The sequence below is a fragment of the Meleagris gallopavo genome, chromosome 16 (assembly GCF_905368555.1).
Source record: "Meleagris gallopavo chromosome 16, MGAL_WU_HG_1.1, whole genome shotgun sequence".
Lineage (NCBI taxonomy): Eukaryota > Metazoa > Chordata > Aves > Galliformes > Phasianidae > Meleagris > Meleagris gallopavo.
Genome location: NC_139419.1, coordinates 6,658,695 through 6,673,431, shown reverse-complemented (window position 1 = coordinate 6,673,431; position 14,737 = coordinate 6,658,695). Strand labels below are relative to the sequence as shown.

At 51.2% G+C, this 14,737-nt stretch overlaps 1 protein-coding gene across 4 annotated transcripts in view; it reads right to left on the bottom strand.

Annotated features, from left to right (window-relative positions):
* PRKCB (protein kinase C beta) overlaps nt 1–14,737 on the bottom strand; it is a 78,085-nt gene that overhangs the window by 19,830 nt on the left and 43,518 nt on the right. For all 4 annotated transcript variants that reach the window (XM_085237371.1, XM_085237373.1, XM_085237370.1 and 1 more), the window contains exons 6-12: nt 13,710–13,866; nt 13,330–13,464; nt 11,817–11,913; nt 8,008–8,154; nt 3,031–3,204; nt 901–992; nt 159–221 (exon numbers count right to left, since the gene is read on the bottom strand). In XM_085237371.1, the coding sequence (XP_085093497.1) occupies nt 159–221; nt 901–992; nt 3,031–3,204; nt 8,008–8,154; nt 11,817–11,913; nt 13,330–13,464; nt 13,710–13,866 (865 nt within the window). The remainder of the gene's footprint in view (nt 1–158; nt 222–900; nt 993–3,030; nt 3,205–8,007; nt 8,155–11,816; nt 11,914–13,329; nt 13,465–13,709; nt 13,867–14,737) is intronic.

Here is a 14,737-nt window from a genome sequence, read left to right as displayed (position 1 = left end):
AACAAAGCTGAGCACCTGTCGGATCCCAGCGGCACAGTGTGGTTCCTTTGGGGCACACACTCGGAGCAGGGCTGCAGCCCCCCCAGCACAGAGCAGGGCACACCTGGGGCCAGCCCTGCTCTCGCAGCCCATAGTGTCCCCAAGACTTGCTCACCTACCGGTAAATTATGCCTTTGCTTTGCAGGAAGAAGAGGCCAATGGCTATTTCTGCTGCGTAGAATCTGCAGTGAAAGATTTAGGAGGAAGACTGATAATTAAAGGAGATGAATCAAAAAGAAAACCTTTCACATCCAATTGCACCACAAAAAACACACAGGACATGCATGGCCAAAGGATAACGACAGCCACTACAGTAAGATACCAGGCAGGCATCACACGGGGGGACACAGCATAACCACGTCGGGCCGGGATGCAGTCAGGTCGCTGGGGGCTGGCAGGGGGCTGTCATTCCTCATTACACAGATTCTCATTAGAGAGAGCTTATCTATAGCTATAGAGGGATATATAGCTGTTTGTTACTGAGTGCTGGCAATGAAGCTTGAAAAGTTATTGGTCATCATAGGAGATAACAGGAGCCACTGCTTCCTTTAGAGATTACCTAAAGGCTGCTGTATTGGAGCTGCAGGGTGCCCTGAGGACTGCACTGCTTAAACCCACCTGGGCTTTGCTCACTGCCTCAGGCACTTACAGGTGCCACATGTCCTACAGAAGAGCTGCAGGCATAGCACCCTCAGCACCAGAAAAGGAATCACCTCACCTCTTCCACTCCTGCCGCCCTTTATTTCTCCTCCTGTTGTGCTTAGGATGTGCACCACAGAAGCCTTGGACTATGCTACAGGGATATGACACAAGCAAAGAAATACCCACCCTGAAGGCACCACACTTGGGCACTGAACTTACACAGCGTGTGGCTCCTTAAACCTCCCAACCTGTTGGATCTGGTACATCAGGTCCCCGCCATTCACATATTCCATCACAAAGTACAAGCGATCCTAGAGGAAAAAGCAAACAATTAGCAGCAGAACTATTAGAGTAGGGAACCTGCAGAGGTCACATACATTGGCCGAAGCAAATGACAGCTCCAATTTTTCACAGCAATACAATTATCCTGGCTGCCCTCCCCATGGAGTGCAGGTGGAACTCGTGTGCACACAGAGCTGCAGCCATTCCTGTCTGATGCTCCAGACTCCATCGTCACACTTCTTTGCAGGCAGATACAGCAGCAGCCACGTAGGTACAGGACTGAGAGATTCCCATTTTTTCATTAAAGTGCCATTCCCTGCAACCTGCTGTCCCAGTGCAAGGCACAGCTCCAAGCAGCTGCATGGCTCCTGTGCTCCCTGCTAACAGCACTCCTGCTGGATGGAAGCCAGTCCTTCAACACTGCAAGAAATCTGACAAGTGTGGGCCATAAGCAAAGCCCCAAAGAGAGCAGCCCAGTAAGAAACAAGACCTGAGTATTTCCACAAAGCTCCGAAGTACAGATTAAAAAACTGAGAGCGGCTGCATCCCATCTCACAGCATCTCACAGAAAGTGCGGAGCTCAGGAGCTGTGGTGGTCACATCGGGATGCCACTTCCCTCGGATCTTTCACAGTTAAATGGGAATGGCCATGAAGAAGATGACAAGATTGCCCAAAGGACCGGCCTGAACATGGCAGCTTTCCCTGATGGGCTCAGAATGTTTTGGAGTGGAGGGAAAAGCCACAGCTTTGGGCAAAGGCACAGCTTCACATTTGCAGTATCACACCATAATACATAATAATTCCCATTTTTCACTTCATTTCCTTCCTAAACAACCCTTGCCCTGCATTTAGGACACTGAGGGCACGGAGTGAGAAGATATGCAAACCTGACCATTATCAGAACAACTGCTGTACAGTAACTCCCTCAATTGCCCACTGCTTTGGCCACATGCAGGGCAGCAGTGACACTTCCGTACAGCACTGAAGGGGCTGTGTACAACATGTGGCACTGATGGGATAGAAAAGAAATTCAGCTTTGTCAGATGATGGGGGATTTCTGCACATTGCACTCTCTATATGCCAACCCCAAAAGTCCTAACACAGCAGCACCTGGGGCTGAGGGTGGGAGCAGCCACACTGCCACATGGTGACCCCCAGGGCAAGGCAGAGCGGGCTGTGATGTCTGCAGCTGCTTCCTAAACATATCGTCAGCTTCAAGAAGGGAGGATATTAAAAGGATGGTCTCTTGAAACAGCCAGCTGAGCTCTAAAAGCAGAATTAGAGCTTTCCTCATTTGGGCGGTGAAGGGAATGCTGCTGCTTCAGGAAAAAAACACCCTGAACCGAGCAGGCAGATGGTGGCCAGCCCACGGCTGGGACAGGGACATGCGGACTGGTGCTGGCTGTGGCTGTGGGAGGAGGATGGCTCTGTGGGACTGGAGCATCACCTAGCAGCAGCATAGAACACCCCAAGACCTGTGGGGAGCTGGCACACGTCCCTTCCTGGGGCTCCTTCCAATGTCTTCCTTCCTCTAATTAGCCCTTCCTCTAATTAATCCTTCATTTAATCCCCCTGTCCTGCTCTTAACTGCGCAGCCCAGGCTGGGAGGGATGCTCTGGGCAGCGGTCCCAGAAACCCAAGTGCTCTGTGCAGCATTTGGTAATACACCCCACTGTACATTTTGGTTACATTACAAACATAATTACCACAAAGTTTCTATGGGTCTGCCAGGAGCAATCCGGCACTGACTTCAGTTCAGGTGCCACAGAGATGCTGTGTGAAATAGCTTTCCCCTCCTTGCCATATTTCCATGACTGCTTCAAAGCCAGCCTGCACCCTTTAAGAACACTGAATGTGTTTGGTAAATGAAATTTCTGAGATAACATTAAATGTAATCCTCGTCAACAGTACCGTCACCACTCCAACAGGCTGCACTGGTTACCTGGAAGGCATCAGTGCTGCTACCTGGTGATACTGGGTCCCCAAAAGGGGTTTCTGCCCCCAGCAAGGGTGATGCCAAGGGACTCCAGCGTGCACAGCACAATGCAGGACATTTCAGCACTCACCATGGTCTGGAAGCAGGAGTGGAGCTGGGTCAGGAATGGGGGCTTTCCAGAGAGTGCCAGCACACGCTTCTCAACCATGGTGCACTCCACGTCGTCGTCCTGGATGACCACATCCTTCTTCAGGATCTTCACGGCGTAGAGTTCATCCGTGCCCTTCCTCTCAGCCAGCATCACCTGAGTGGGGCAGATGACAGCAGATGGAGGTAAGTGTGTACCTGTCTAATTCCCAGCTTGCCACTGCCAGCAGTCAGAAACCCACAGCCTGGTTGTCATTGTACAGCTCCTGTCTCAATCATGAAAAGAGACTGAGGTGCCAAAGAATGCAGACAGATCTCAGTAGTACTTCCAAAAGCACTAGGAAAGCTTCATCCAGCAGTCTTAACCCTAACAAATAACACACTGACGTGCTCACTGCCCAGATCTGGGGTGAATCCCCTGAGCCCCCCACATGAGGATTGGCACCCACAGGTGGGGAAAGCACCCTAAGTGCCAGCAGAATGCACCCAGAGCATGAGCACAGAGCCCATCAGATCACGGAATGGTAAAAATGTGCAGCAGAAGGAGTTATTGTAAGCCAATGGCATCCAAACCCAGTGAGCTTCTCCTGCCTCGCACACACCCTGCACAGTGCTCAGAACCTCCCTGTGAGCCGGCCCACTGCCCAGCCAAGGATCTGTTCAAACTCACATTTTACACTGCTTTCACCTATTTGTGGATTTATTTACCGCAAGGAATGGGATGTGCTGTGGGTCCTGGCATGGCACAGGGGCACGGCAGTGAGAGTCCCACTGCTGCCCACTCAGCTTCCCAGAGCTGAGCTGCAGCCCCACAGAGCAGTGCTCTCCAAATGCATGCGGCTGCTCCTTGGCTTGGTGCATGCACTTGGCTCCGGCTCAGTGCCAGGTGGGTGTCCTTGCCACACTGCTTGTCATGAGCTGAGGAAGGCATCAGAGCTGCTCAGCGCCAAGTGCTTTGGAAAAGCCACTGACATTTACATTTCCATCGGGGGGGGCATAGGATTGCAACGAACACGGCTGCCATCCGTCGGCAGCACTCAAAGCAGGCTGACAGCACGGCACTGCTTCAAGATCGGATTTGTGTTCTCACTGATGCTTAAGGGAAGTAGAGATTCTGCAGAATGGAGCGATGTTGTGCAGCACCCAGCAAGGCACAGGGGCCAGGACCACAGCAGCACTCCATTCCTCCTGCCCTCAGCCCCGTGTTGCTTCACAGCAGCTGAGTCTTTTGCACTGAGCACACCTCCAGGCCCATGCCCTGTATTAAAAAGCGGGCAAAGGGATGCCCCCTCTGCAGGTCCAGGCAAACAGAACCCTTCGGTTCTTTTCCTCCTGTTACCTTCACAGGCTGTATGGAGTTGAGACTTATAGGACACTGTGCACATTGCTACAAAGTAGGGCTGATTTTTACCTGACAGAGGCAGTTCAAAGCTGGCAAAGAAGGGAAGCGGTCTCTACAAAAGTAGTTTGAGAGAAAATGAAGCGTTATGTGTCCGTAAGCGGATCCCACACAGTGCTGTCAGCATGTAGATGTACCTTGAAATCCATAATCCTTTCCAAGAAAAATAAAACTGAACCCAGTGTCTGCTGCCAGCAGGGATGGACCTGTGGGGGGGCCCATAGGAGGAGTACAGGAACTGCAGAGCACAGCAGGGCTAGGAGACATCCTGCTGCTTTCCCAGACATTTTGCTTGGAGACTGTCAGGGAAGAGAGCATGTTGTTGTTGGTAATGGGCTGTGTTTGGGGACAAGTACACCAGGAAATTTCACTGGAGGTAAAAAAGATCAGATGTACAGCCAAAAGCAGCTGCTGAAGAACAGGCTTGAAGCAGGAAATGGCACTGTGTGGCACTGGGTGACACCTCGACATCCCTACATGCTCCCAACCCAGGGCAGAAGCTGCCGGCGCGCTGTTGATGCAAAGAACTGCTGGCGGCCTTACAGGGCTGTGAATGTTTCATGTGTCATGTTCCAATGAGAGCGGTGTTCCAGCTGATCCAGCCCTGACAAGGGAAGGGCAAAAGGGCTTCTGTGCAGCTGCCAGCACTCAGCTATGCTGCATGCTTCCCAGAGGCACCCGGCAGCCCAAGCGTGAGCACGCAGAAAGGATGAGGAGCACCACGTTACTGCATTGCTTCTGCACATCTGGGCTGGCACAGTAAGCAGCTCCAGAGGGGTAAGTTAAGAGTGGTGCTGCCCAGGATGCTGTCACCCCTACAAGTTTGCACATGCATGCAGAAGAGACTGCCCAGTGAGAGAATAACTTCCACACCTGAACACCACGCACCAAGCCTGCATGAGCAGCAGCAGACTGGGGCTGTTTCCAAGCAGCAGAGGGGCAGTAGGACCTGCAAGGGCTACCAGCCTGCACCAAACTGCCCAAGGCAGCCCTCATGGAGATGCACAAGGCAGCCTGCACTGAGCTGTTCCGGGCTGGCTTCAGTATGCTGGCATTGCAGTTCCTATGGTGACCGAAGCACAGACACAGCTGAAGTCTCAAAAGAAGAACAGCCGCTGATGAGCAGGCTTCAGCAACACTGCTAGTGACAGCACAGATTTGTACTCATTGCATTGCAAATCAAGATTAGGACAAGTGCATTCACCCAGTGCTGTTTGCTAATGCCTTGAGCAGCGCTGTTCAGGACATGCAGGTTTGCAGAGCAGCAGGAATGCAAGCAAAGCTCACTGTTGTAGATGCCCACGAGCTGGAGCACCATTGTGAGACAGAGCCAAATCCCGGCCCCTGCTGTGCCCACACGTGCCAGCTGCTGGCCCTCAGCCACGTTCCACACTGGGGAAAGCATCTCACAGATGGAAGATGTTCATGGGACAGGAAAATTGTCTCCCATCACACTCGAAACCATAACTGTAAAAGCAAAATTATCAGAAAAAAACACCCTAAAATCCCCAGAAACAACTGACAGCTTGATAGCACGACAGATTGATTAGCTGCAAAAATATGAGCAAGCCACAAAACTCCTCTCTATTTATATTACAGCAAAGCAAACCCAGGGTAGGCTGTGCCAAGCGCCATGTTCCTCAGCCGGGAACAGCTCCCATCCCCATGCCAAGCCGGGGGCAGAGCTGGCACCACTCGCAGCCCTGGGAACAGGGACACCCATGGGAGCCACGTGCCCAGGGGTCGGTCCCATCTTCCAGAGTGCAACAAGACCTGAGCTAAGCCTTCATCCCACAGCACTCCTGCACAAACAGCTAATATTGCATTTGATTCATTCCTGTAATACGTAGCATTTGTTTGGGAATGCTCCAGTGTAATAATTGGAGATGTTCTGATGCTGAGTGCAGAGGAAGGGAGGCCAGTGTGTGGCTACTGCTCACCCTGCATGGTCATGGCAGAGCAGTGTTGAAAGTAGGACGTAGCAGCCACAGAATCATTGAATCATAGCATCACAGAGTGGTTTGAGTTGAAAGGGACTTTTAAAGGCCATCTGGTCCCACTCCCTGCACTGGGCAGGGACACCCACAGCTCCATCAATGCACAGAGCCCCATCCAGCCTGACCGTGGCTGTGTGCAGGGATGGGGCACCGTCACCTCTCTGGGCACCCTGTGCCATTCCTCACCGCCCTTAGCATCAACAACTTATTTTTTCTGTCCAATCTAAACGTCCCCTCTTTTAGTCTGAAACTATTTCCCCTCATCCCTTTCAGCAGGGCTGTGCTGAGGGCTGGCAGTGGTGCCCGGGGGCAGTGAGCTGCTGCTGCTGCTCCTGCTCCTTCTGCTGGCTCTGGGGAAGCATCAGGGCTGTGGGACCAGCGGTGCTTGGATGGCCCTGAGTGCAATGCACAGCTCCAGCAGAGTGCAGGCACACGTGAGACTGAGGCTGCATCTCCCAACATTCGGTTTTAATAAGCGCTAATTAGCATATTTATAACATTCTGTTCCAGGGAACAGTTTCTGTCACACATTCCCTTATATAAGCTGTGATGCTGGCTGAAGGGTTTGTTAATGTTTCTCAAATTAAAAGAAGGAAGAAGAGGGAATAAAAACAACGACAGCTTCCAGATGCCAAGCAGTAGACTTTAAAAGATTATTTGCTGGGAGGGCGGGAGAGAAAAGCAAAGGCTGTTGCTCAGAGCCAGCATTTTGGCTCTGTGAGGACAGAGCACTCTGCAACTACATACCAGCCCTGGGCAGAAAGCTGCTGCTGCATCCTGTGCTGTGCCTGCAAGCGGCTGAGCTGCACTGCTAAGCTGGGAGCAGTACAGGTGCACGCACGGCGCTTGCTGCTCACCCACCTGCAGAGAGCACGCAAAGCACAGAGCAGAGCAGCAGCACCTATGCCCCAGCAGTGCCACTGCTCATCTCCAGGGGTGCTGCACACACCAGGAGGGGAGAATGGGGAGGGATGCGGTGCCACGGTGCTTTGCTCTGTGCAGGTGAGTTGGCATTGCTCCCCCTGTACTTCCACCTGCCTCCACTCAGGAGGTTTACATGCCATGTTCCCTGCAATTAAAATACTTTGCTAATCAGAGCATGTCAGCCCGGCTGTCACCGCAGTGCCGCGGCCCTGGAGCACGTGGCAGCACAGGGCTGCCCAGCCCACACGGAACTCACAGCAGCAACCCGAGGCTGGGATTTCTCATGGAAATCGTGGCAACGTTGGCGAGATCCCAAGAAAAATGAAGGCTCCAAGTCACATAATTACTGGAAGAATGAAATTCTGTTACCGCTCATAGCCAGTCTGGAAAATTAATTAAAATGTTCGTGTATAGTTGTAATTATTAAAGGGGAAAAAAGGCCAAATAAAAGAGTTTCAAAGGCAGAGGACAAACTGCTTCCCGAGCACAGTGTCTCATTTGTGGTGGCCAAATCTGGCAGTTTCAGAGCTGACCTCGGCTCAGTGCAGCCCACGGAGCTCCTGCCCTGCCTGCAGCCACACACCACAGCGCTGCAAAACCTTTAAGTGCAAAGTGTGCAAATGCACAGATCCTACCGCACCTTCCCAAAGCTTCCTTTCCCCAGAACCATCAAGAAATTGAAATCTGAGAGCTTCATCCGATCTCTGCTCCCATTGTTATCGAACTTAGAAATGGCGTTTGTCATCTTCTCATCCGCAGCCTTGGAGCCCGTGCCAATCTTGGCCCTCTGTAAAGACAGAGACAAAAATTACTGGAAAGGGCATGGAGGGGTTATCACAAAAACACTGAACTGCCCTCAGACCCCCAAAGATGCCCTCAGATCTTCAAGCTGTCCTCAGATCCCCATGGATGCTCTCAGACCCAAACCACACATCATTGATGCGGAGCACTCCACGTTCTGAGCCCCCACTGCTGCCCCAAATTCTGCCCCATAGTGCTCAGGGCCACCCGAAGTGTAACACTGGGGCTTCACTGGGCTTTGTCCTCACAGAGCTGACCACCGTTTGCACCTCATGAGCGAAGAACAGATGAATACAAATATTTGAATGTAAAATGCAGGAATTTTTATTGAGCTCCAACACGGTTGCTATCTGATATCAGAGAGAACTGCCCTCCTGTGCCAGCTCAGGCTGAACACAGGAAGCAACAAATTCATTTTGAAAGGACAGAATAGAAAGCACTTCTGCATCCCCCAGCAATCACACGAGCCAGTTCAATCACAATTGCTTATTAAGGAGCCCTCACAAACCCCCATATTTTTTAACCACAAAATCTCATCAGTTGCTTGGCACCTCCTCATTGGTCCGGGGGCTATCTCATTTGCTGAACTACCATTTGTAAAAGCTATCTCACAATTTCTTCGGTTTTAATTTTTAGAAATATGCCACAGTGTAGGGCTTGCATTGAGCTCAGTCTAGCATGAAATTCCATTAACCCGATTCCAGCAGTTCAATTTGGCTGCTGCTCGCAGCTCCTCCAGATAGCAGCCTCACCAGCCAGCTCCCAAGCTCCGCTGCTGCTAATTGGTTATTGCAAGGTTCTCCTCGCTGTAAAATCCCCCATTCAAGGTCACCTGCAGCACCTACAAACATCTGAAAAAGCCCTGCGCTGAAAACTAAAGGAATGGCTTCAAGGATTTGCAAATATCATAATTGCTAACACAGCTCCTAACAAGTGCCCCAGGGAAGAGGCTGAAAGCATTCAACAGACTGAGACCTGTGAGCACTGCAAGTGGAGCAGTACACACAGCTTTCAGATAGGGAAAAAAAAAAGTTTGGACACAGAAAAGGAAATGCAGGCACTGCTCTGAGAATGCAAAACTTTCCCCACTTACAACCTTCAGGCTTCCGCAGTGTGCCAGCAGCACCCCTGTCCCAGCAGCAGGGACCTCTCACATCTCCCCCAGCTCACAGCAATTCACGATTCTGGTCAGAAGAACACAGAGCCTGGGATGCTCTCACTTCACCCCACTGCTGAAGGAGGAGGCTCCACCTGTGCCCCAGCTCTGAGCTGCTTGTGGGATGCAGCTGGAGCTGAATGCAGGCACAGAGCCGAGCAGGAGCAGCCCGGCCACCATGGCAGCCAACACAGCCATGTAACTTTGCCTTCAGCAATCCTTACTCTATTATATTCCAGAGTGATCTCTAAAAGAAACGTATACTTATCAGCAGGCAAACAGTCATGTTCTGCGAAGCCTTTCCTAAACACTCCATCACGGTTAAAAAACAATCTTGTCAGATCAAATTTGACACTAAATTAACCTTTGCGAAGACGAGCTTTAACGAGATTCAAGGGCAATCATTATGTTCCCATTAAATCACACCTAGGAGCACACTGCCCCGTGTGCAGCCCCAGCCCTGCAGCAGTGGGACAGAAAGGCAGCAGGAGGGGCAGGGAGTGGTGTCCATCTCATCACCCCGCAGTGCTTAAGCCACCCCGGACTGCCCCTCCAGCAGTCACACAGTGCCTGACAGGAGATGAGGATCCACCTGAAAATCAGGATAAGAATGGAGCAGGGCCAGGAGGGAAAGGTCTTCCAGGCAAGAGCCCACTCAGAAAGAACATATCCCTGCCCTGAAGTGAGGTGCCTTGCTTTTGCCTATGACCATCTTTAATGCCTGTCTCTAAATGAGTAAAAAACCCCTCAAAACCGGTTTTTAATGCACATCTAACGCTGACACAATTTGGAGACCTCTAAGGCTTACAGCTGAAGCATGTCAGGCACTGCGCACAAAAAAAAAAAAAAAAAAAAAAGCGCTTGACCTTCGTTATCCAGCTCCATTTGTCATAGTTAATTTACTACATCGGAATTTATGCAATAGCAGCTGACGTTCGCATCTATCAAGCTGTCCCGGCAAGCAGCTGATAAGGGCCGAGCAGAACCGGCAGTGAGTGCTGCAGGCATCCTGCTGGGCTTTGGGCAGCACGACGCAGGCAGAGCGGGAGCAGCGCTGCCAGCACCGGGCACTGCTGCCTTTCTGGGGCTTTGCAATGCGAAGCCACCAGGGGAAGATGCAGAAGGGGATGCAGACACAGTATGGCCACGTGAGGTCACCTCTGGATGCTGCATTCCCCGACCTGCAGCCAACCCAGCATCTACAGCTCCCAGCACACCGTCCTAACACCGCTGGAGCACCATGGAGTGCAAGGATTCTTCACAGAGCTGACAACCACAGCATACGGCTGTATGTCAACTGTTACATTAGAACTGCCTTATTTTCTTTGATATTCAGGCAAGTTATATATAAATGAGACATATGTGAAATTGAAGAAAGGAGAAGCACTGAGGAAAAGGAACCAAATCTGCAGTCCAATGCTGCAGGTATGGAGCTCATGCTGGCACCGGAATGACGAGCATTTCATTTGGTGTGCAGCTCATTCCAGGTTGGTCTCCTGTGTGCATTCCCAGAGTACTGGGAAGGTATGAGCCCTATTGAAAAATGGCCAAGATCCACTGTCTGAAACAATGCAAGTGAAAGGGTGATGGTTGCTGTGCTGTCTTTCTTGCAACCAGAAGAAATGTTTTCTTAAAAGCCATGGGATTGCAGGTAGAGACACGGGAACAAGCACAGATTTAGCAGTGCACAAAGCAAATGTTACACAAAGCACTGCACTGTGCAATATTCTCTGTGGTATTTTCAGATTGACATAAGCACCAAAGCACTACTCTCCTCTCATCTCCTCCTCCACCACCGACTGTTCCCTTTCCCTGCTCATCCCCTGACTGCTGCCACCACCCGCTGAGCTGCAGACATGCACAGGAGGTCACTGCATCTCCCAATCGGAATAAAACGCTCCAGGAAGAGGACAGCTCACTCGGTGTGTGGCAATTAAAACCATCCTGTCAATCCCAGGAGAAGACTATGGGAATGAACCATTCCTCCCAGCCCCTGCTCTATCTAAATCCTTGTGCTTTAATTTGTGCTCTGTGGACCCTGCAGTGCATTCACTGCAGCCCCTCCCTGCAGCCCAGCAGTGCAAGGAGCACTCTGCGAAGAGCTTGCTGCACCAACCAGGTTCCACCTCTACTTCATGCATACACACAGAAACGCACTGGATTTCACCATGCCTGCAGACCTGAATTGAGAGGTGACCACGGTACACAGCGTGTCAGCCCTCTGTGGAGATCCAAACCAGCCATGGGCATGGCAGGGGGGTGGAAGGAAATAAAATTAGGGCTCTTGAATGCCGGGAGTGCATGGCCAGCCTACAGCACATTGCTGACTCCCTGACCACTGTTACCTAAGCCTCGCTGACCCCAGCACAGCCACACACTATGATCTATGAGCTGCAGCCCCACTGCTCAGAATTTGCCCCAGTGCAAACAGGAGGGATTCTCTGGATCTTGCCCTGCCCCACAGACCATGCTGAGTTCCCAACTCAATTCACCTCAAATTTCTGCCTCAGTTCCTCGTTTCCTTCTTCACCCTCAGGAGGCACCGGGACATTGAAGTACTCCCCCTCCTCCTGGCTCAGCAGCTTGAACCTGGAAGAAGACAGCCGGGGGGTCAGGGCAGGGGGTGGGAGGGTGCCTACCCTCCTTGTCCAAGAAACCTTTCCCCAAGAGAAGGTGGGAAGGATCCCAAACCTCGCACTCCCTGACCCCCTATCTACAGAGCTTCCAGACACATACCCGAGCAGGACTGGTTTTGGGGTCCATGGTGGGGCTGGAGGCTGGCCAGCACCCCCCTGCCCTGCAGAAGAGAGCTCTGATGCCACCTCCAATATGCCAACCTATCCTAAACCTCCAAATGAGGCAGGGTGGGGGATCTCGTCCTCCTGGCTAGGGCAGAGCCCTGCTCTGTGGAGACAGGCTGAATTCCATAGGGAACAGGGCCCATCCCATGAGACAGGGAGCATCCTGCAGGGGACAGGCTGGCACTGGCAGCCCTCAGCACGCAGCCAGAGCTCTCACAGGAAAAGAAAGACTTTAACCAGCAATTATCAGAAATCATGGAGGTGCCGCTCAGATCTGAGGCATTTCACACAGCCGCGGGCGAAGCTTTGGCTCTGTCAGCCCTCTTCTCCAGCAGCAGAATGGAGCAGTTATCGGCCGGGTGTTATCTACAGAGGCTGCAGCGCATGAACAAAGCGCCATTTGCATAATGCAGGGACAGACTCTTTCTTTGAGCTCGTTTTCTCCATTAACTGCAGTTGTTTAGATATGAAATATACATCAGAGCTCCTTTCAGAGTTTATTCTTGCCAAATACTGTGACAAGGAAAATCACTTAGATCTCCGCTTACATGGTTTCTAAAAGGCTGGGAAAGCCATCGCTGTGCTGCATGGGGAGCAGTGATGTACTGGCCTCAGCTGAAACACATGCAGCCCCACAGGTGATGGTGCATTAAGGGGGGAGGGGCGTTTATTTTTCTCCAACAGAATTTCTATCTCCATCCAGGTCTGTAGGGCAGAATGCAGCCTGGGGCTGCTGCTCCTGCTGAGCCAGGAGGATGTCCCAGCCTCATGCCAAGTAAATTAACGCCACACCATTTGGGTTTGCAAAATCTACATGCAATGTCTGTTTACAATTACTGTATTTCACATGCTAAGTGTAGAGTGTAGCATAGCTCTCAGGCATCAGTGACTGGGGGAAAAAGAAAAAAAAAGGAAAGTGAATGAGAGGGCATGCATCCTGCTGGAGGAGATAGAATGGAAAGGAGCAGACCCATTCTGTGTGATTGTGCATGCCCAGTATTCCTGTCTGGTACAGTAACGAGGACAGCAGTACCAGCAACATGCAGTGATCCTGGTTTACAGAGAGCCCATCCTCATGGTCCCACTGCCCACAGGGAGCTGCAGGAACCACACAGAAGGGCTGTGGACACTGCTGTCCCTGCAGGAGTCACGTTCCCATTGGGAAGTCACTGTGCCCAGAGCTCTGAAACACCCCCACTCTCACCATCCATCAACTCCAGACTTCTGCAGCTCAGAGATGCCGAAGGACAAGGAGCCCATGAAGTCGTTCCTGCTGGTCAGGTCCCAGTCCCAGATCTCCACTGACAACCGCCTGTCCTTGTCTGCTTCCTTCAGCTGGCTGCAGCAGAGCGAAGAGAAGGGATGTGTCACTGGGGACAGCACAGCTGCACCCCTCCACCTCTGGAAAGCAGTTGGGAACAGCATGGAGCGCCTCCCAGCCACAGGTATGGGGTGAAAGGAATCATTTCTCAGCCAAATCAGCTTAATATCTCCAAATGATTAAATCAGAGCAAATGCAATCACGTTAATTCTTAGGGGACAAGAAAAATTAGTTTACAAAAAATTCAAGCATATTGTACTCACAATCTGAACGTCTCGTTCCACTCAGGGTTCAGGGAGCACTTTATGGTTTTGGTCTTCTGTTTGCTTTCATTTTTGGGGTCGGGGATTAGTTTAAGCTTCACGTAGGGGTCTGACAAGCCATTGGGATCCATAGGAACTAGGTTTTTAGCATCTCTTACTGGGGAGAAAAAAAAAGGATTATTTTCAATATTCAAATGGTAAAAACACACGAAAGCTAAGAGAGTGTCGTTGTCCCACATGGGATCCCGCCAAGCCACTGCATGATGCATGCAGCTCATCACCTCCTGGGTCTGGGCACCAGAAGCACGAGCAGGACCAGTTCATGGCCACACATCCCAGCATGGGGACATGGCCCTGTGCCACATCAAGGCTCTGGGAACAGCCCACCTGCTGCTGTCCAGGCAGCTGTGGCACCACGGCACTCTCAAAGAATGTATCAGGCCATTGCTCAGTTCCTCACAGCACACAAAGGTACCTCCTGACCCTTGGAGTCAATCAGTTGATTCCTTGAAGCATGAGATTTGATTAGCCCGCGTTATGATCTCAGCATGCAGACCTAGACATTCTGTTAATGGGAATAATAATGTCTTTCCATTAAAAAAAATCAAAATGCTTCTGCTTGACCTTAAGTTGTCACTTTCTGATTTTTCAAGCAGAAATCAACAATTCGGTGAAAGAAAACTAGAGAGTTCAAGAAGCCCAAGCTGGGTTCCTGGGCTCAGCACAGCCAGTGATGGCTGCACGTTCTCTGCTCCTCTGCTTCCCAGAATCAAATATCCAGCCTCTTCATACTACGGTTTCAATCTGCATTGGAAAGTGCTTCCATTATGGAAGCAAAAATGTGCACGGTCTTGATGATGTTTTAATTTGCTACAATTTCCCACTTTATCCAGCAGTCTTTTCCCACCAGTAAGATACTTATGAAAGCCCAGAAGAGAACACAGGCTGTGTTCTGCCCAACCCCTTGGGAACTCACTGGGAACTGCAGCTACTTCCATTGAACCAGCTCAAACATCCCACCAGTTTCA